This window comes from Zalophus californianus, chromosome 14, assembly GCF_009762305.2.
Source record: "Zalophus californianus isolate mZalCal1 chromosome 14, mZalCal1.pri.v2, whole genome shotgun sequence".
Classification (NCBI taxonomy): Eukaryota; Metazoa; Chordata; class Mammalia; order Carnivora; family Otariidae; genus Zalophus; species Zalophus californianus.
The window spans coordinates 84,286,853-84,308,680 of NC_045608.1; the positions used below are offsets into that span (position 1 = coordinate 84,286,853).

Consider the following 21,828-nt stretch of genomic DNA (forward strand, 5'->3'; position numbering starts at 1 on the left):
AGTGAAAGGTGCAATAAAATTTTTTCTTGAAATGTGACCATAAAGAAAACACTGCTTCCAATTAATGTATTAAATGTATAATTGTGATTTTACATGTTTGTGTGACTCAACTGATGTATTAAATATTACACTAAAATAGATGCTACTTTAAATACTAAACCAAAATATAAAAGACCAGAGAATTGTAGGTGATCATCACAAAGAGGAAACAAGTACCATTCCATTATTTTTTTACATGTGATTTTATTTAATCCATGCATCGACTCTAGGAAAGTTTTACAGAGGAAGAAATGGAGATTTAAAATTAAGAAAGTTGCCCAAAACCTCACAGCTGGTCAGTATTCACTGACCTAGGGCTTTGTGTTCAGTTTTTTTTTTCTAATTCCAAAGCTCATATAATATATAAAATTGTTATATAAATGTAACATTTTAACAGAAATGATCCTCTTCAAATGAAGAAAGGAAATGGGGGAAGGTACAAACAAGGCCAGTGGAAGACCCCCCCGCCCCCAGGGGTCGGCTGTTAGTTATTCAGAAAAAACCTTATGCCTCTTATGGTAATGGAACTCCACCAAGTTGTTACGTGTGCATACAAGCATGTTCCTTTCTACTCATGTGTTCAACAATGGGATATTTTTCAGCTTTATAATTAGTGTTGGGTAGAAGAGAAAGTCATAAATGAATGTGTGTGCAATTCAGTTTATTTTGGTAAATCTGGAGAAATAACCACAAATTTGTTGGTGCTCATAAGCTCACTGTAAGCATCCTGTGCACTGTTAGCATTGAATTAGCCATAGGGCTCAGGTTAATGTCTGATATGAAAAGTAAAACCACCTGACTTTTATTAACTGCATTCTTTATATGCATTTATCTTTTTATAGGTATCTAATGAAAGCAATTTCATCACTTCTTGGTTGTTTTACTGTGTTCTTTTACACAGAAATAAATCGTCCCTTCAAAGTTTTGTGAAATATCACATTAAGGCATCAAATTAAAAAGGCTTAATATACTTAAAATAGCCATATTTTTAAATCTCATGTACTTTAAACAAATCTACAATAAAATCAATCTTTTGGAACAAAGTAAAGGAATAAATGAATACATAATTAAAACAATAAATAAATACCAGAAAAACTGGACAATATTCTTTCACTCTAGTACAATAAGGGTGTAGAGCATTATTTGCATCATGCAATAAATAAGGTAAGAAGTGTGTTATGTATTGTGCATAGAGGGGTGCTAGATTTTAATGCAGGGATCAGGGAGTTTATATTGCTCATGCTCTAAATAAGAAAAGTACAGTGATTGGGAGCCAAACTTCCAAAAAAAAAAAAAAAAGAAGAAGAAGAATGGAGAGCATCACAGATGTCACCTGTGTGTGAAAGTTTGCTTCCCTAAACCATTAAGAACAATGTATATATCCCAAATAGAGAGGGAGACAGCATATGGGAAAACATCACGTATCTCAGACATTTGAAAACCTGAAACAGGTAAGTAAAATACAACATCAGTGTTACTACACTTCAAAGAAAAATTACATTTGATCTTGAGAGTGCAATCCTAGAAAATAAAAAGATTTGCTCAAATTATGATTTATCTTTTTTCTCGTTTTAACTGCAATAAGATTTCAAAGAGATTTTAAGTAGTTCATAGAATAATTAACACAATTGTTACAGGAGTGATTCTCCTTGTACACCTTACTTTCTGTGTTCTAAGTTCTTTCCTCCCTCCCTCCCTCCCTCCCTTTCCTTTTTTTCTCTTTCCCTCCCTTCCTGCTGGTATTATTTACATCGTGGAGGAAAGAGCAGATTTTTTTTTCCTAAAATGAATTCTACTTGAATATATTTGTTAGTCACAGATTTGACACGAGTAGGCACTTCCATTTGGTGTAAACTTCTCTGAGCTAGAAACATTGTGAAATGCAAAATGTGCTTCTCTCTAGTCCTCACTAGACTGTCCGCTCCATAGATTTTTGTTCCCTGCTGCATTCCCGGTATTGATAGCTATGTCCGGCACTGCGGGTCTGGAGGCACTCAGAGAGGAGGAACAGGGAAAGATGCTATTGGTCAGCTGGACTCTGGATGAAAAACATGGTGTTACGTTTCTGTCATTACTAGCAATGATCCGTACGCACACCAGTCAGACCATACTCACATATTCTCTTCTCTTCGGGGCATCTCTTGATATTCACCTATGACCCAATTTCTTTGTTGTGAATAGTGTTAGGATAGTTGAGTGAGGGGGAATGGGGAGAGAGCAAGTGTTGGTTTTGTTCTATTTGCACTACCCTTTTGGAAAAGGGTACTCATTAATGGGATGTCCTATGACATCTAGAGCCAAAACCTAATTAAGAAAAAATAGGTGGTGATCTCCATCCAAGTTTACCAAGCATAACTTCCTTTAATTCAGTAAATGACTCTCTTTCCTCACAACCACCATTTCAGAAATAAACCATGTCTACCGCAAAAGAGACAATTTTCGGTGTCTTTCCTCGGGTGATAATCACTAACTGGCATGCCCCCTCTTCTCCGCCTCTTGATGAATTCCTATTAGCTTTGAAGTCTGGAAAGACTGCCAATTCCTCACACAGTAGGGTCGGTCAACTGATTTTTCTGTTCTTCCCTCACACTAGTCAGTATCTCAACAGTAGATACCCAAAAAGTAAAGTGAATAAATGAACTGATGAATTGTAAATCCACTAAAAATTCCCTTACAAAAATACACTTCCTAGAGAGATAATGGGGGTTTCAAATTTATTTGTAAAATAAGTACCGTATAGAGTTGTTGTGAGGATTGTAACGAGACATATAAAAACATTACAGTTCAATGCATAGCACATTAGAGACGAATTCACTATAGATGCTTCTCTTTAAAAAAAAAAAAAAAAAAGTCTTCAGGGTGCCTGGGTGGCTCAGATGGTTAAGCGTCTGCCTTCGGCTCAGGTCATGATCCCAGGTTCCTGGGATCGAGTCCCGCATCGGGCTCCCTGCTCCTTGGGAGCCTGCTTCTCCCTCTGCTTCTCTCTCTCTCTCTCCCTCTGTCTCTCATGAATAAATAAATGAAATCTAAAAAAAAAAAAAAAGCTTTAAAAAAAAAAAAGTCTTCACTGTGCCAATCCTGCACACCAAACTTAGAACGTCTCAAGTAACCTTCTTCATGAGTAATGCATCATGCAGCACAGAGATCTTACCAATGGCCGCAGGGCCAGATGTAGAGCACAGGTGCATAGTAAAGGGATGCTCTTGCCATTTCGTAAGTGGGATGATGTATGCAGAAGACGGAAATGAGGCCAAGTCAGAGACAGACCTGGGATTAAGTCGGGAAAGAAGAGGCTAGCTCATCACTTAATGGAGCAAGTTTTGTGGCTGAAATCCTGAGGCTGAATGTCAGTATTCAGTGTGCTCCCCATTTCAAGTCCCTGCCTTCTCGGCTCCACATAAAATCCTCAGTTACCCAAAGACGTAAAGAGAGCTATTACAAAATTATCCCAACCATAGCCAAGTTGCTTTTAGCTTTTTATTTATTAATAGTTGAGTCTTGTTATACATATAGTTCCAGAGTAAGCTAGTTTATGATCTTCAGTCTATCTTTCCTTCACTAAATAACTGGGTAAGTGTGAAAGAAAAACAAAAGAAAAACAAAAATGAAATTCTCTATGGTTTGGAAGCATTAGCTGAACCTATCTCTGGAAACAGAATTAAATATATATACATTATGTGGACTAAATATAACACAAGCTCATGTAAATTATAGCTCAAGCATCAAGAGGTTAGAGAATGTTAGAATCTATTGTTTGAAGTTCCTCTCATCCTTTGTGCAAAAATTCAGTCATTTAGCTCTTAGAATATTATTTGAACTTCCCTGCTAACATGAACGGAATAATGACACTAGTGAGATAATGGAAGAAATTGCCTTAGCAGACATTTTTATATGTATTAGACATGCTTTAGCTAACATTTAAATAAGCAGTAAATAGTCCACATATTAAATTCCTTGACATATCCTATATTAGGCATCCTTATCTCTGGAAACGGTATTTATGTGTTGCCTTCCATTTACATTTTTCCTAAATTAATCAGTGAATATTTTTCTAATTATCATCAGTTAATCAAGCCAATCAAACGTAGTCATTTAAAAACCATTGCTAATGTCTACTCACAGATAATTGGATATCCTTTACATAACAAGAATGGCTGGGATCTTCAATGATGCACCCAAAAGTGCTGATAAACCACGTTAACCAGAAGTAACTGGCAGAGGGGTAACCTTTCCACAAAAGGAAAATCTTTAAGATGCCCTAGTGTGGGTGGAGGGGAACTGCTTCTTTGAATGCATTTGCTGAAGGTTTTGTGGCAAGTCCTCTGCCATTGCCTGGGAGTTTAACATCCCGTTCTCGTCAGGCTTTTACTAATTCTTCTCTGTTGGTTTAAAAAGACAGCCAATCAGATGATGTCTAATGTTTGGGGTCTAGACCTAATATGTATGTTTTATTTATTTACAGGCCTTTATTAACAAGTGCTTTCCTAATATGTACATTTTCTTGTCATTTGCTTAAAACTTGTGCCTCTCTAGGTTTCTATCAATTAAATTTAAGCATACTCATAAATTCATCTTGCTTTTCCTGAAGAGAGTCTCCCACTTCCTATCCTCTCCAGAAATTCTTTAAACTCAATTCTGGATATGGCCTTATTCTTTCATCCTAAGTGAGTAATTTGCATTATTTCAAACTTTTGAGAACCATATTATTACCATTGCATTTGTTACCCTTGTCAGCAAAACTGTCTTTTTTTTTTTTTAATTTCAAGACCTAAATTCTATTATTTTAGTAACAGTTTTTATCCCAGTTAGGCCTAAGTTCGGGGAAGTTAATAAAGAAAGGGGTTAATTTTACAGAGAGGACAGGCGTCTCCTTTAGAAGAGTCACATAGTGACAATCATCCCTTTAATGATTTTCAAGACGATACAAATAAAATTAAGTGTGGAGGCTATCGGAATTTTTCTGAAGCTAACACCCTAAGGATGCAGGACCTGGACGTTCTGGGAGTTAGTCCCCTCAGGTATTATAAGGCAAGGGGTCCCAAGCATGAACATCTGCGTGCAGATCCAACGCCTGGGTCATCCTTCACCCATAATGTTCCTCAAAGGGGAATCTGCAGATAGAGGTCTCTTCCAGCAGACCTTCCCTTGGGGTGGGGGGAGGTGAGTACAGTGCCAGGCAAATTCATCTTGGCATTGCTGTGTGGGGGTGAAAGTTAGGACACACTGAGAAGATCACTTTGGTAAATGTGTCCCTTTCTTCAGCTATCAGTAACATGTTCCCATGCTCATTCACACAACTGCTTTTTTTCATTTTCCCCACCTCTCCTCCGATTCCTCCACATAGTCCACCTGGTTCTCTCCTTCCCCTTGGGGGTGTTTCTGCAATATTAACAGGGAGCGGTTCAGCTTCTGTACACATGTGTAAGTCTTACCTTGATCAGACCTGCTATTACTGCCAACCCAAAGCCTTTTGATTTGATCCGATTTGAGATCACACATCCTGGGAATTGAAAGCAAACACTGAGACTCTGACCAGTAATGGAAAGAGTGTTATCATCCATGCAGCAATTTTACGTGCTTGTTGATAACCCTGAGGTAGGTAGAATAACCTTCCTTGAGAATACCTGTGTAGACTCAGGTTTCAGCTGCCCTCTCAACCTATACTGATAAAATACGATTTTCCATTCATTTTTGACATTGCAGAGAGAAAGCAGGGAGAGCGGAGGGAAGGAAGTAAAGCTGGGGGAGGAGGAGCGGTCTGCATTCACACTATAATGGAAGAAAAATGACAGCCAAGTTAGGTTTAGCTGGAATGGAACATATCCACAGCCTTATCACTCTGGAGGCACATTTTGACATAATAACAAACTACTGAGAAAGAACCACTTTTATCTAGGTCAGAAGGACAGACTCGCAAGTGTTGGAGAGCTTGGGGAAACGACAGTCTGAAACGTCAGAAAGACTGCAATCTGTACAGAGATTTTCATCAGGTCTCAACACCGCCTGATGGTTTTCGTCCAGTGCGTGGTAATTACTCCCCCAGCTTATAACGGCATCTAACGGCGTGGCATTTTGATTTCAGAGCCTACCAAAATAAAATGAACCAGATTTTATGACGACTACATTTATAATAAGATGCAGATGGTAAAAGAAACAGATGCCTCTGATGTCATCTCCCATTTGCCTGTAACTTTTGCAGACACTGGCAGTCTGCAAACTCATTCAAAGGGATGCAGGATCAGCTGGGCAGGTTTCCAATTCTGTTTCCAGGCTAAAAAAACACTGGCAGCACTGGTACTGCTTTCTCTGAGTCATACGGTGAGGATTCCACAAAAAGAAATTCGATTCTAAGTGCGATTCTTTAATGCAAGATTAATCATCAGGGGGAAAAAAAATCCCCACAAATGTCGGGACTTCAGCAATCAATAATGGGTTATTTTGCATGACAGTGACAGAAAGGACAGGGTGTGAGGGGTGGGAACAGCTGTAGCTTCAAGGAGGCAAGAGAGAGAAGAGAGTTTTAAACAGACAAGCAAGTCTAAAATACTCTCCCAGCCCTTGGCACCCAGATTGTTCAAAGACTGACTCCTTGTTCCTTCCAAGTAAAAAAACTTTAAGGAGGCTTTTCAGGCCACTGTCTCGGACCTCAAAAAAATGTTCGTTCTGTATTTCCACCTTTATTTTCCAGAAAGAATTCTATAGTTCTGATAGGAGCTTTCACCATTTCCCCAGTGATATCACTGAACATTATACACAGGAAAAAAACAAAACAAAACAAACCAAACACCAAACCCCCCCCCTTTTTTTTTTGGTGCAAGATAAATGTGTTAGAAGATCTTTTAAAAAAGATAAGGAACTTTTGTAGTCCATCCTGAAAGCAACAGATGCTTGGGCAAAGCAGCAATTGAAAGGCCTTTAGCAGTGTTTGAGGTTCCAAGATAGATCAGCACAGTTACAGACGAGACGGCCAGACAAAAACCTGTAAGATCTTCTTACCTCCACTAACCGCCATCCTATAACTTCATCTACGCCTCTGTAGCAGGAACATTTCAGCAGAAAAAAAATTCAGAAACAAAGGCAAGGGAAGTAGCGACGTAAAAATAAATCCTGCTAGGCCAAATATGTGGCCTATTTTCAAAATAATCTCTGTGCAAGTAACAAACTGAACACGCGCACGCACGCACACACACATAGTACAAGAATAAACAAACTCATCACATCCACAAACCGGGCTGCAAAGGATTAGTGCAAATCTCTGCTGACCTGCAGCATTTAGTCCATAAACTTTGGATATCCTAGACGCTCCATCAGTGTCCAGCAGATGTTCTCAATCAGTTTAATTTCTTCTCTAGGCAAGTTCTGTTTCCAAACATTAGTATTACTTGGTGATATTTCCCCTTCATAGGGAAGATAGAAAAGGTTTGTGGAGGTGGCGAACAATATTTGGTTTAAACTAGCAGGAGACAAAGGTATTCCGAGAAAGGCAAAAATCCTTTCAGTGGTTTTCTGAGGAAAATGTACAATATCTTCAAACTTGATCAGCTGGTAGCTGGTAGGCAGCAAATCTGTATTTATTCTCAGGGCCGCTGCTGTGTTTGCTAGCCACAAATGAGACAACAGGGAGACTGCATTTGACTGGGATTTTGATAATTCTTTCCTCAACGATTCATACTCGAAAGCATAGCCTGAATTTAAGATACATTTGCCTTTACCTCCCTCTATTTTAAACAATTTAGCTAAGTGTTCTGGTACATTTTTCAAAGAGTAGAGACTTGGTTTACTACTGTACAGCATTGAATAAATCCATGCCCGAGGGTCCCTTACTATGTACAATGCCCTCATAGAAGCTCCTAAAACTTCTTGAAAAAAATGAAGCTTTAAGGTCCAGCTCCCGCTGCTTAAGCTGAGCACAGGACGCGCGCTTGGGTAATAGACCAGGTGTCTCCTCAAAGCCCTAATATATTCAGCATCTCTATCAAAGGTGCCTTTCATTCTACTTCTTTGTTCTGGCAAAGACTCTCTCCTTTTCAATTTTCTTTTTTTGTCCTTATTTGCTGTAAAATATGGGGCCAGTTTACCCCTACTGGGTTCATGCAGATGGATGTTTTGCAAATGTAGTTTCGTGTCTTGAACCAAGGACTGCAACCAGCCTCGGAGTAAACGGAAATGCACGCTGTGGATATCTGATGCCTTCCATTCACAGGCATCTGCAAATGAGTCAATTTCAAATTCAGTTTCAGGAATATCGATGTAGGTTGTAGGAACTCTGATGTAGAGAAAATCACTACTGTTGAAAAAAAGCTGTTTGAGAATTTCAGCTCCTGAACCAGGAAGTGAGGTAATGACGACGTAGGGAAGATCGAGGTGGTGCCCTTCGGAAGACAAGGACTTCGGGCTTGCCTCGGCCTCTGTCCTTGCCCATTTTGCACAGAGGGGCTGAGTGCAAGTGCTCCACACATCCAGCAGTTCAATAAACCACAAGACAATAACAAGCATTAGGACCCACCGCATTAGCTTTCTAAAAGAAAGGTAAAACCGCCACTGAAAGGCTAAAATCACCAAGCTAATGCACAAAATCAACCCAGCTGCTATATTAAATTTAAATCCAAAGGGGAAAATAACCCTACCTTGTCTTACGGGCTTGGCTATTGCCTGAGTGCCCAAACCAAATCGGGTTATTTGGCCCTGATCAGCCACATTGGCAAAGCCACCAAAACCCAGGTAATCGAATCTTGTCTTCAGGTTATGGTAGTCAGTTACAATGGACACGACATGTTCAGTATTATTGACATTGAGAGAAATCTGAAGTCCAGAATTGGAATTATCAATAAATCTGCAGCTGGAAACATTGACATATGGCCCATAAAAGACATATGCAATTCTTGCGATTGTGGATTCCATCTGAAATGTAACATTAACAAATTGAGTCCACCGTTTCTTAAATTCAGCAGCTTGCTCTGCTTCCTGTATGCTAGCAATGGGACTATTGCCACGATGATCAAACCAGAACATTCTGTAGTGTGCATCCCACACATCCATCATGGCGCCATTGTACCTATTCATAAACCTATAAGGGATATACTTAAAATCAATGTCCAGATTATGAAAGAAGGCACTGACAGATTTTATTGGGGAATTGTCTTGCTTCTCAACGTGATCCACAACTAGCAAAGTCTGGGAATTTAAGAGAAGCAAAGCACGGTACACACTTTTCAGCTTCATTGCTGAAGAGTAAGCAGACACTGCTTCCCCACTCACAAATATCATTTCTCCATGCTGAGAGGCAGTGACAATTTCCCCTGCCGCATCACCAGCCTCCTCGCCGGTCCACCTGAGCCACTGTGCACATTCTCCCAGTTGACCTTCCCAGGGCTTATTACACTGGCTTGTGGGTGATGGAGCAAACACCAGTACGTTGTTAAGGTGGCTCAGCTTGGGTCCATAGAGAGCTTCAGAAACAAACACTTGCCCATTGGGGGCAAAAGTAAATGAGTTCTGATCTGGATGTTCATGTCCTGGGTTAAAGCTTCTCCACCCGTCAATCCAGGAGTATGGCTGAAAGTGAACTATGTCATACACCGCTCGCCCCCCTAGCTTCCCAGACTTAAAAGACACAAAGGTATTGGTCTGTGTATTTGGCAACCCAGCCCCATAGGTGACAACACCCCAGTTTGGGAATGTGTGCATTTTTGCAGTACCATATTCAGCAGGAGGCTGTGGGGTGAGCTGGGGATCATACCAGATGAACTCAGTGTGAAGAGTACTCCACCTCTGGGCAGTGGAGGGGACCATTGGTCCATCTTTAGGTCGGTGCCTTCTAATTTGCTGAGCTAACCAATTCCCAGCTCCATTCTTTAAGATAAACTTATCCAAAAAAACTAACTGGCTCTCCGGACCATAAAACCAATTATAATTGGAATCTGCTATACCCACAGTTCTTTGGAAGCCTGGTAAAAGGGTGGCGTAATAGAACCAAAAGTGCATTTTTAACCAGTTATTATCCAAGTTGTTGATATTAAAATGACGCTGGGCTAGAAAAACATACTGTGTGACTGATTTAGCTGTGTAGCTTCCATAGGCCACACCTTCGTCCAGAGAACCATCAACAACATGATTCAACAGAAACATCGTCTTTTCCATCACATCTACTACAACCTGTTTCCACACGTTTGCTTTAGAACCTTTATCTACCCCAGTCACCAAAGCCCCAGTGAGTAATGCTATCATGTTAGTAGCTTGGTGATTATGGAGAAGTTGTTTGCCCCATGAACGGACCTTGGAATACTCATACATTTCCTCAGTAACAGCCCATATTTTTTCCAGGTATTTTTGTCTTCGATGATCATCTAGTAAGTTATACAAAAAGTCAAAGGCAGTGGCAAAACCCGTTAAGGAATGGCCAACTGGAACCTCATCCCCTGGTGCATTCTCAACCAGCCAGTCTTTGTAGCCAACCATCCTGTCCATAAATTCCAAGACAAACTCAAAGGCAACGTTGTCTTCTGGACATAACAAACAGTACAGTGCTAAAGGAGGCAGATTGTTACCATAAATTTCATTCCACTTGGCAGCAAAATCAGCATGCTTGGGTGGAGGTAGGTAGTATGTGGGGTTGGACAGCATAACTGTGACTGCACTTCTGATAGCTCTAAACAGATGCAAATGGCTTGTACGAGACTTTTGTCTCATTGCCTGGATTTCTCCAGCATCAAAATATAAACTTGGATGAAGCATACTTTTCTTCAGCTTTGGACTGGGTTTGAAATCTTGCACTTTCTGTGTCTTAAACTGATCTGTATCATCGGTGAAAACTACCCAGTCAGAGTAATTGCTCACAGATTCCTCAAAAGTAGAGAAAGCCAACATCACTAATGCTAAAAATAAGAAATGTCCTGTAAACATTAACGCCATGATCCATCGGGGAGTTCCCTTCCTTAGGCATACATGTCAAACACAGTGCTCAAGGTATTTCCCATCTGCCTAGGATAAAGCATAACATTTAAGGCCTTGATAACACAAAGACTGTAAATCAGATATGCTGTGAAATCCAGCTGACATTCAGTTCATTCAAAGCAAGGTGGGTTGCCAAAAGGAGAAAACTTACACTATGTCCCTGACACAGATTTGCTTCCCATAAAACTTCGAGGAATGTTAAAACCTCTATGTTTCCATATCACAGAGCAAACAGTGTGGTAGAGTCAAACATACTATGAATTCAGGATTTACCTCCTTTACATAAATCTATCTAACATGAAGAGTCAAAACACAAATTGTAAAAAAAAAAAAAAAAGAAAGAAAGAAAGAAAAATAAGAACTCCAAAATCCAAATTAAAAAGTTGTTCCTAGGATAGGAAACCATCACCCCCACGTATGATCCTTGTGCCTGTGTCTGCCCGAAGGAGTTGATGATGTACTGAAATTCTTGAAGCTGAAATTCTTGGTCGTTACTCCCTTCCACTTTTTACACCTTTGCTTTGCAAATGTTTTCTTCTTCCAGTTTTGGGAAAAGAACATCCTCAACAAGTGTTCAAAGTCCTACTTGGTCTTAAAAAATCAAAAGTTCTGCCCTCATTTCAAATCTGTCTTGTTCAGGCTTACTTACTCATTGCCCATTATGACCCAGAGAAAGTATTTTCATGTCTTCTTTTATCAGCTCCATCTGTTCAACTATAAAAATCTAATCTCTTCAGCCACCTAGGTACTTCGTTTCCAATCATGAAGTAACCACCAACTGGAAAAGAAAACTCCCCTTTGACCAAGAATGCCGGTTCTTTTCTGTTCCTTTTTCATGACACTCCTTTCTGGAGGAAAAACAAAAAGAAATTCTCTGAGGCTACAGATATGCTGGGAGTGGACATGAACTGACGACTTAAAGGTTCTACAATCTCTTGACAGAAATTTTAAGAATCACGATAAAATCTGCAATTGAATACAACCTAAATTAGCTCAAGTGATTCTTGTTTTTCTTACACTTTTAAATGCACGTTAGGATAACAATGAATGGTGGCAGATGACCAGCAGCTACAAGATGCAACTTTCCTGCGGCATTTATTTTAACTGTGGCTGGCTTGACTCATTTAACCTGTTTTTATTCAAGTGCGGTTAACACAAAAATGACTCCTGCTATCATTCTTGTTGGTTTGGTCGCAAAGAACTCAGGGACAAAAAGCAGAAGTTGAAAGGACTTTTTCTGATTCCGGTTGAGGGATTAGCTTTTACGGGATCAAAGGATGCCTTTGTAGGGGAAACTACTGAGAGCAGTCACGTTTCTCAAAGGAGAAATCATGAGAATGCGTGGGAGCAAGCAACGGCGCTCCAAACCTCACCTGGAGCCTCGTCTTCCATCCTTACAAGAGGCCACCAGAGGGAGCTCAGACCCAGACTAAGGTGCAGCGTCGCCTCTGCCCGTCTTCGGATTTGAAGAACCTAACCAAGTTTCAGTCTTGGACAAGTCTCCTCTCTGTAGGAAACATTAACGCTAGAGTTTCCTGAACCGCCCCGCCTGTTGCATTTTTTTTCGTTCGCTTCCTACGTACGTGCCGCCCCCATCCTCCGCTCCCCACCCTCGACCTCTGGCTGTGGTTTGGGGACAAGCGACCCCTAAATGGCCAAGTCTGCTTACCTTCCTTAGATGTAGACGGGGTCTCCCGGCAGCGCTGGGCCCCAATGAGGAGGAGGTGGAGAGTTCGCGAAAACTGCTCCGCACAGGGAGCCGGGCCGCGCCGTCCCCCGCAGGGCTCCCAGCGCCCCCGGCACGGCACCCCCCGCGCTCCAACAGGCTGCGGCCCCGCGCTGGTCCCCCGCCCCGCGCCGCGAGGACACGCCCGCCCTCGGGGAACGCCGGACGCTCCGGGCAGCCCAGCACCCCGGAAGGCAGATCCGCGCGCAAAGGGCGCTCTCGCGGGCGCCGAGTCCGGCGGAGCGCTGGCGTCCCCAGGCCGCGATGCCGCCGCGGCCGCCGCTCCTCCGTGCCAGCTCCGGCCGAGCGGCCCCGGGAGGGCGAGAGACAGCGACGCGGGCCGGGGGCGGGGCGGGAACGAGACGGGGGCGGGGCCGGGGCGGGGCCTCAGGCCCGGGAAGGGCGTGGGAGGGGGGGGACACGGGAGCGGTGGGCGGGGCGGGAGCAAGACGGAGGCGGAGACAGGGGCGGGCCCTCGGCACCGGGCAGGGCGAGAGACTGCGACGTGAGCCGAAGGCGGGGCGGGAACGAGATGGGGCGGGGCCTTAGGGCTGAGGGGCTGTAGGGAGGAGAGAGATGGCGATTTAGGGAGCGGGGCGGGGCGAGAACAAGGCTGGGGCGGGGCCAGGGGCGGGAACGAGCGCCCCCCATCCCCGGATCCGAAAGCCCGTCGGTGGGTGTCTCTGGGCACGTGAGTTCCGGGCTGCGGTGGGCAATCCGAGCCGGGGGAGGGGGAAATTTGTTAAGTGCAATTGTCTGAAGACCTCGCACTGCTGCCTGGGTCCTGCTGCTATTTACCCTTTGGTTATCGGGGGGCGCACTGGTGGGCTGGGGCCGGGAGCGAGACAGGAGTTTCTGGGCATGATTACAGATGCTAGGAGAAGTGGGGACAGGCGGGATAACGCTGTAGGATGTCAGGAATTACCCTTGGGTAGAGCAGTGGATGAGGGGGGAAGGTATGAGAGGCAGCTTGGCTGAGGTTGCTGTCATTTAGAAAGGCAAAATCAATACAGCGGATTAATATGAGAATGGCTTCAGGAGCACGGATGCTACAGATCAGAGGAAAACAAAAAGACTAATCAGTTTTATTGATTGAAATAATTTATCCGGCAGTATAAATATGAGACGGAGTGGGACAAACAAGGGGAAGGAATCTCTTTCTCATTAAAGAAATGAAAACCGAAATTCAGTAAAGACCCACAAACAGAGGACAGTGTGCCTCAGTTACTATGACACCTGTGCGCAATTCCAGGCTTCAGATATGCTAGAGCAGCTGTGAATCCTGTTGTATTCTACATATGGAATTTCTCAACAGATATCTGAAATTATGCTTCCGCGTGAGCCAACCCAGGGTCTGACCTCAACTGTCACAGTAACTTAGTAATCACAGGAATCCAGTGAAACATCAAGCCTCACAAATGAACAAGCCCATCTCCAGCTGGGGATTGGTAACACCTTCATTTCCCTCCAGCTTCATTCCGTTTTAGGAAAACGGACAGATTCGTCCATTAAAAAACGAGTGCCTTGCTTAGACCACTTCTTGGTAGGACTAAATGGTATTCCATTACTAGTGGAATAAATGTCACATAATTTATCTTGGGGAAGAAATGTGGCTTTTACCTCATTACTCTTCTACTTTGTCCTCTTGGGAACCCTACCCCCGTCCAAATGGCCAAATTTGCTTTTGCTTTGGCACCCCCATAACTATGCTTACCTCATTCTTTTCCCCGTGGTGTCCTCTGCCCAGCTAACCCCAGGTCTTTTATCATCCTGGTCTCAGCTCAGATGCTTAAATTTCTCTGTAAATATCTCTTAGGTTTCCCTATTAGAATGAATTACTCCAGCACTCTATGATTTATATCTGTATTCAGTCCTTAGATCATTTGTTTTGTGCTTAATATTTCACCTGACTCCTGTGCTCTATTCAAAATTCCTTCAAGTCATTAGCAGTCTGTCAGTCCCTTCTGAAGCACTGCAACTGTGTTTGAAATGAGTTGGACCTTTAACAGTTGGGCTCCCATAGAGCATTGCCTCTGCCACTGAGGTTCATTCTCAAACAAGGGTTCTCCTCTGAACTCCAAGGACAGAAATTCCTGCAAATGTCACATATGTGCCCTATGTGACCCAGCGTGGGTTCCAGCCTCGTTAGAGTTGGGGGAAAGAGGAGCCCAGATGCAGAGATTCCTGTAATTTTTTCCTAAAGGGAACTTTGGAAACTGCCAAGGAATTAGTGTTAGTAAACATAGTGAGTAAATATGCAGACCATTTCTCAGAACAAAATATGTGGACCGGTATTCTTTCATTCTGTGGATCCAAAGTTCCTCATGATGCCAGGGCAAAGTGAATCATGGAGAATTAATATGAGCTCTAACATCGGCTAGGCAAATATTTCAACTTCCATTTGATTTTTTTTCAGGTTTATTCACATCAGTATGATCTTTTTCATTTTGTAGATGAATGGTACAGATATTGGGGTCTTTTAGTTTTACCGCACACATCTGCACTGAGGCAGGATGCACCGAACTTCTCAGTATTTTCAGATGAGCTTTCAGGCTAATTCACTTTGAGCAGGCATCATCTCCCAGTTGTCAGTGTGTTGAGATAAATAAGAACTATAGCTAAACAATTCAAATCATTGGCAGAAAGGGTGGTAGGTAAATGGTACTATGAAAAATAAATAGAGTCTTGTTTCCTGTGAACTAAAAATGGATAGCTCCTATTATTGCTTCTTCCACACATGAAGATAGTACAAAGTTAGTTAATTATAAATAATGCATCCAACCATAGGAGAGATGAGCTGTATGTTACGTTATTGCACATTAAGAAAACTTTATGAGTGTGGCAAGAGACACATATGCCAACAGCTGCTAAATTCAGAATCCTGGAGCAGTATCTTATTTTAATATAAGTGGAGAACAGTAACAGTCTATCACTCTGGGAATTTCCCACTATATAAAAGTTTCTTAAATCTACATGAGCTTTTGCTCGTGATTTCAAAGAATTTGTGAAAATTTGTTTTCTTTACTTAAATATCTTCCAGCCCTATCCGCAGCCACCCTACTTACAACACAGATGATGCTTTCTGGACTAGATTCCCCAAGGCAGGAGCCTGCCTAGCTGCCTGCCTTCTTTCCTTCCTCCCTTCCTTCCCTTCTTCTTCTTCTTCTTTTTTTTTTTTAATACTCATCACCTAACCCAGAGCCCAGCACTTTGTCTTGAGTGTGCGTTGAATGTGGAACATGAATTATCACCTTCATTTTATGGCAGAAGAGGAAAAAGTCATAAATGTCTGAGGTGGGTTACTGAGTTCTGAACAGAATCAGAAACTCTTTTTCTCCAACTGTGCTGAGAAGCTTGTTACCACACAATCAGTAGTTGGAGCTTTCTTGGGGTGACTTAATTCAAATAAAAACTAAGACTGGGAAGTTGGCCAACATTTTAAGGAGAATTTCTGCAAGAATTTTATGTCTTAAGATTGGTAAATTCCAAGTTCTGAGCCTTAGAACATAAGGTAAATACTACATCGCCTTACAGGAAGATAAAATGCAAGCAGTAAAACAAGCCAAGACACACTACATAAAGTCCCTTGACTGAAATCTTATTTGTCCATGATCTGTTATTCTGGTGGACTCTTAATAATTGGGGCTAAGATATGCAAGAAGCAATTGCTGTGCGTTCAGCAACTGACCACACGCAGATCCCCAACGCACCGGCTTGCTTGCAAAACAGGCATTTGAATCCGGGGATGACTTTGTTATTCTTCTTTAGCACAGCCCTTCCTTGAGATGGTTTTGGCTGTGAGAGCTCAGATGCAGATTTCTTGACCCACTTACCAAGGCCAGATGTGTATTATATTGATCCATGAGCACTGTTAGAACTAGTGTTTTCCTCAGAGTTCGGAGAGGTAGCAGCTGTGAATGTGCAGAAACCGACACCAAACTTAAGCTGCAAATTTTATTGCACGATTGGCCAGCAGTAATAGGCCACACCAGTAATAAAGACAAAACCACAGATTTAAAGCAGGCTGTAGAATCTAGAAATACTCTTTCTGCAATTGCTTTGAATACAAAACATCTCAAAATGCCAGGGAATTAGCCTGCAGAGTTGCTAATGAAGATGTGGCTGTGTGTGCCCTGAGTTTGTTTATCCGGTGGTGCAAGAGTCTGTATGACAGTAACTGGATTTATAAAAATTTAAAAATACCACAGCCAAATTCTGAGGAAAGAAGTTTCCCAATAAGTCCACTAAAACCCTGGACTGGTAAATGGGAGGCTTCCTTGCTCCCACATCTGCGTACATACAGTTTTGCTTTTACTGTGAAAGAAAATTTTAGGCAAAGTGAAACTTAAAAGCGGAGCCCAAGAAGGGGCTCTTTCCCTCTCCCTTCCCCCCACCTCTCCTAGACCTGTGGTTCTCAGCCTGGGGCAAATCTGACAATGGCTGGAGAAATTTTTGATTGTCACTGCTGGGGGATGAAGGACTGCTGTTATCCAGGGGGGAGAGGCCAGGGATGCTGTTAGACATCCTACCATCCACAGCCCCTGCCCCTGACCCCAAATAAAGCACTCTCCAGCACAGGATGTTGATACTGCTGAGTTTGAGAAACCTCATCCTGGTCCACTGACTTGAAAAGTATGTGCATATTATGGGTAGTTGTTCAAATCGAGTCTTAAATTATACCCCAGACTTTCTATCACCTCTTGGCAGTTAGTTCCAGAGCTAGCTGTTACCCAGTTGGTTCACACATGCCTTTCTATTTACCAGATACTGGGTCTGTTTCTCTTTGCTTGACCCAAGACTCCTGTAAGCTATCTCACCCCAAATAAGATCCTGGGCTGGTCTTCCAGACACAAGTGTTAGTAAGTCAATAAGTTCCCCCAGATAATAGGGGGAAGATGTGGCTTTAGGGTTGTGGGAAACACCCTTCTGATGTTAAAAAATCATATCCCATCACACACACAGGCCCATATGCATGCGAACATGCACACCCCCAAGCACCTTTATTATTATCTGAGATGTTTCCTCTAGGACAGTGCTTTCAAATTAAAGCTCTTGAACCCCTATAGATCAGAAAGACCAGGCTGTTGTTTAAAATGCCAGTTTTTCAAATTTGAAATGCCAGCCCTAATGGATTAAGAATCTCTAGGTGTATGACTGGCTAATCTGCACTTTTCAAATGCGGCTGAGGTGAACACCAAATTTTTAGAGTCACTTTCCGAGACAAGAATTCTCATTCTTTTCTTGCCCACACACCTGGGGGAATGTCTCTGAGGGTTTATTTGGGTATGTACTGATCCATCCCCAGGCTCATAGGAGCACGGGGCCTAACGAGGGGTCAGAGCTGGCATTGTGTGACAGACCAGAGACATGCAAGTTGGTAGGTGGTTGTTCTGCAACTAGCTTGATTATTTTACATGCGAATTGTTTATTCACACATGAGAGAGTGAGGTAAAAAGAAGGTATAAGATGGGAAGAGAGAAAAATTAAGATAATGTGGGAACGGTGGGACTTGTTTTGCACATTTTGGAGGCAAATTGATTAAATGAAAAGTAGCAGAGAAGTTCATCCTGGGTCCGTGAATGACCAGCTTGCGATTCTTTATAGATTACCCAGAAAACAGTGAGAGTTTAGCTGTGAGCAGGAGGAACAGGCTGTTCTTGTATAATGTCAGCCAGTAACCTTCCCTGGTAGCTGTCAGCTTGTCAGATCCAGCCACCATGTCCCCCAAGTAGGTGTCCTCACTGGAAAGCCACAAGGAAGTAAGGCTCCTCTCTCCGCCCATCCAAGGCCAGGAGACGACTCTCTGCTTTTGAGCCTTTGCTTCATTCTTCATTTCTTGAGGATCAGCTTTACCAGATCTGTCATGGGGTTAGGACTAAATATGGCTAGCCCTCAGCACAAGTTTATATCGCCTCGATTCTGCCACCAGGCAGAAATAAGCTATCCTTTTTGAACTCCAAATTCAAAGTCTCGGGAAAGAAAAGATGATTGCACAGCACGGTCAGGGTCACATCATGACTCACACAGTGATGGAAAGAAGTTCAGGGTTAAGTAGTTCAAATATTGCTATGGGGGCTGACATTTGTGGGTTTGGGGTATCAATCATCATCAGAAAACAGAGCAGGCTCATACCGAAAAAGTATCTACTGTGAAATGACATATCAGAGGGTCGTGCTTCCCCTAAGAGGCATAGAGAAAGCAGTGGATTTGGTGGTGGGTGGGAGAGATGGCAGAGGTTGGGGTGGGGCTGGGATACCAGGAGGTGAGGTGGGAGGTTATCATAAGTTATTCAAAAATGTCCACAAGCTGCGCAATGCAAGCTGACTCCTCTTTCTTATCCCTCTTTGACAATTATTTCTTTGGTAGGATTTATTAAGTTTGCCCAGTTATAAAAATCACCCAGAAGTGCTTATTAAAAATACACAATATGAAATCCTACCTTAGAATGATGGGTGGGGAAGGGGATGCAAGGGATTCATATTTTTAAATGCCACTTTGATCATGCAAAACTGGCAAATTACCCTTAGAGAGCTAACCTTTTTAAAATATTGCCAGCCACTTACAATAGAACATAAATTAGTTTCCGATCCAGAGAGCAGTTTAATGGAGGATAAAAAGGTGTATGTGAGTGAAGTTAGAGAACCGTGTTGTCCATAGTAGCCAGTCACCACATGTGGTTACTTAAATTAAAACTCATTAAAATGAAACAAAATAAAAAACGTGGTCTCTTAAATGCGCTGTCCGCATTTCAGACATTCAATAACACTTGTGATTAGTGGCTATAATTTTGACTAGCACGGAGGAGAACACTTCTTTGTTGCAGAAAGTTCTCTTGGATAACGCTCTAGAGAAAGGAACGAGGGAGGGAGAAAGATGTTATAATATTTATAGCAGAAGTCCCCAGCCATAGGCCTATGCAGACTTAGTATATAGTGATCATAACATTGAAGATGATGTTGATGTATTAATAATGCAGTGGTAACAATGACCCTTACTGAGCATGTATTGTGTGATCCTTCAAACAACCTACACACGAACCACGGCACCACACTTACAGCGTACTGTGTGTGGGTGAAGTCAGCAGGTTGATTGCTGTCATATGGAATTTAAGGCCCCAAGTAGCCAGACAGTCTGATTTTTGCAAAGAAAGCCAGAAATCTGGATTTATCCGTGAAATACCTGGATTTTTTTTAATGGCTCAATTTTTTTTTTTTGAAAACATTGTGAAGACCAAATAAAATATGAATGCTAGTGAATTCGGATCATTCAAGGGAAGGTTGACTTTTGATTTAGAAGCTGGATGCACTGAAAATTAATTTCCTGATTTTTATCTTTGTTAGACCAATTCTATCCCAGGAAATAAACTTTCATTTTAATATGGGAGAGAAAAGTGCCACTCTTTCTCTTAAGTTATCTACAACTATGACCCCTCTCAGTCTGGAACAGTCAAAGATTGATGACATATTAAAATAGTAATATTTATACCTGCAGAAATGTGTTAAACTTTATTTCCTTCACATATTCAATAAATATTCACTAAGGGCTCAATAATGTACTGGGTCAGGCACTGTTTGGGGGGAACCTCTATGGGGGAAAAAAAATTATCAGCCAAATGGAGCTTATCTAATCTTATGCACAGAAAAGTCATAATGAAAAGGCATAATAGTTAGGAATTATTACTTCAATTGTTTTCTGTATTTTAATCATTACTTCATAGGGTTTAAATATCTTCAAAGTATCCTCTATATCTCGCTCACTGCCCATTATTTTCAAAAGCACATTTAAATTGATGAGGATAGATTAGTAATGACTCAGGAACTGGGAAAATGGATAAAAATCGAAACGTTGAGAAATCTCTAGGATGTTTACACTTTTTCAAAGCTGCACCCCTTCTGTTATAATACCTGGAGTCCAGCCAGGCACTGAGCAAGCTGGCTGACTACTGCAGAAAGGAATCCTGGATCCTCTCTTGCTGACCTGTTTCCAGACTTTCCAGCACAGCTGGCCAGAGATTTCCTATAGACAATGAGGGAATTCAAAAACAACGAATGTGGTAGTTCAGCTATTTATCTAGGGACCGTTGGGGATGAGACTGAGCCATTTCCCGGCAGCTGGCCACCACACAGGCCATCAAGAAGGCTCAGGAGGCAAGAACGGGGCCGTCCGGCTGACACATGCCTCACCCTGGGCCAGAGCTTTCTATCACAGCATTCAGTCAAACCCAAAAAGCAAGATGAAAACCATCTCTCTTGTTAGTGATCATTTTAAACATAAAAAATTGAAAAAGATGGGCAGATCCATGATTTCCTAAGTCCTTGATGATAAGAGCCACCAAGGGCACTTGGTAATTGCTTGTGCTGGAAACGCTGATTCAGGGGCTGGGAGGAAATCAGAAATTTGGGGTTCCTGGTTGGTACATCAAGTGATTGTTATCACCAGACAGGTAGGATAAAAAGTGATTCTTTCCCTAGACTTTTGAGCGAGGTGGTCCTGGGTTTGAGTCCACGCTCTGAGGCTCTACGTGAGACACTGGGCTAGTTGTATAACTTTTCTGAATAGAGATGTCTTCCTCTGTAGAAATGGGGTTGGAAATTTACTAACTGCAAAGGACAGTTGTGACGTTTAAGTGAGAAGAGGCAGGCAGTCCTTAGTACGGAGCTTGGGGATTACTCAAGGAAGGCTCTCTACGGTTAAAAAGCAATTTCACATAATTTGTCTCATTTAATTCGTTTAACAATCATGTGAATGATATCTGATTCACTCAATTTTGTTTACAGGCATTCCTCATTTTCTTACTCTTCGCTTTATTGTGCTTCACAAATATGCATTTTTTTACAAATCGGAGTTTCAAGACATCAGTGGAGGAAGTCAGTGCAGATGGGGCAGGAACAGCAAGAGAACAAGAAGCAGAAGTAGAGCCTGAAGATGGGACGGAATTGCTGTAACCTCGTGACAAAACTTGAACAGATGAGGAGTTGCTTCTCATGGATGAGCAAAGAAAGTAGTTTCTTGAGATAGACTCTACTCTTGGTGAAGATGCCGTGAAGATGGTTGAAATGACAACAAAGGACTTAGGATATTCTATAAACTTAGTTGATAATGCTTTATCA

General features: G+C 42.1%; 1 protein-coding gene across 4 annotated transcripts; it reads right to left on the reverse strand.

Annotated features, from left to right (window-relative positions):
• Positions 1–3,009: 3,009 nt before the first annotated feature.
• DSEL (dermatan sulfate epimerase like) lies at positions 3,010–13,002 on the reverse strand. Of its 4 annotated transcripts, XR_003516921.2 has the most exons (4): positions 12,662–13,002; positions 7,303–11,840; positions 5,472–5,539; positions 3,031–3,065 (listed from the first exon to the last, which is right to left on the reverse strand). XR_003516921.2 is itself a non-coding variant. In XM_027576237.2 (3 exons), the coding sequence occupies exon 2, from the start codon at positions 10,948–10,950 to the stop codon at positions 7,312–7,314; it is 3,639 nt and encodes a 1,212-aa protein (XP_027432038.1). In that variant the 5' UTR covers positions 10,951–11,840; positions 12,662–13,002; the 3' UTR covers positions 3,010–3,065; positions 7,303–7,311. The 4 variants fall into 4 exon arrangements, 3 of the variants coding, with proteins under 3 accessions (XP_027432038.1, XP_027432037.1, XP_027432036.1); XM_027576237.2 differs by lacking the exon at positions 5,472–5,539 and having other exon boundaries at positions 3,010–3,065; XM_027576236.2 differs by lacking the exon at positions 3,031–3,065 and having other exon boundaries at positions 5,369–5,539.
• Positions 13,003–21,828: the final 8,826 nt, after the last annotated feature.

Excerpts from the sequence above, each read along its gene's own strand:
- DSEL (XM_027576237.2), bottom strand. The coding sequence starts at position 10,950 with ATGGCGTTAATGTTTACAGGACATTTCTTATTTTTAGCATTAGTGATG.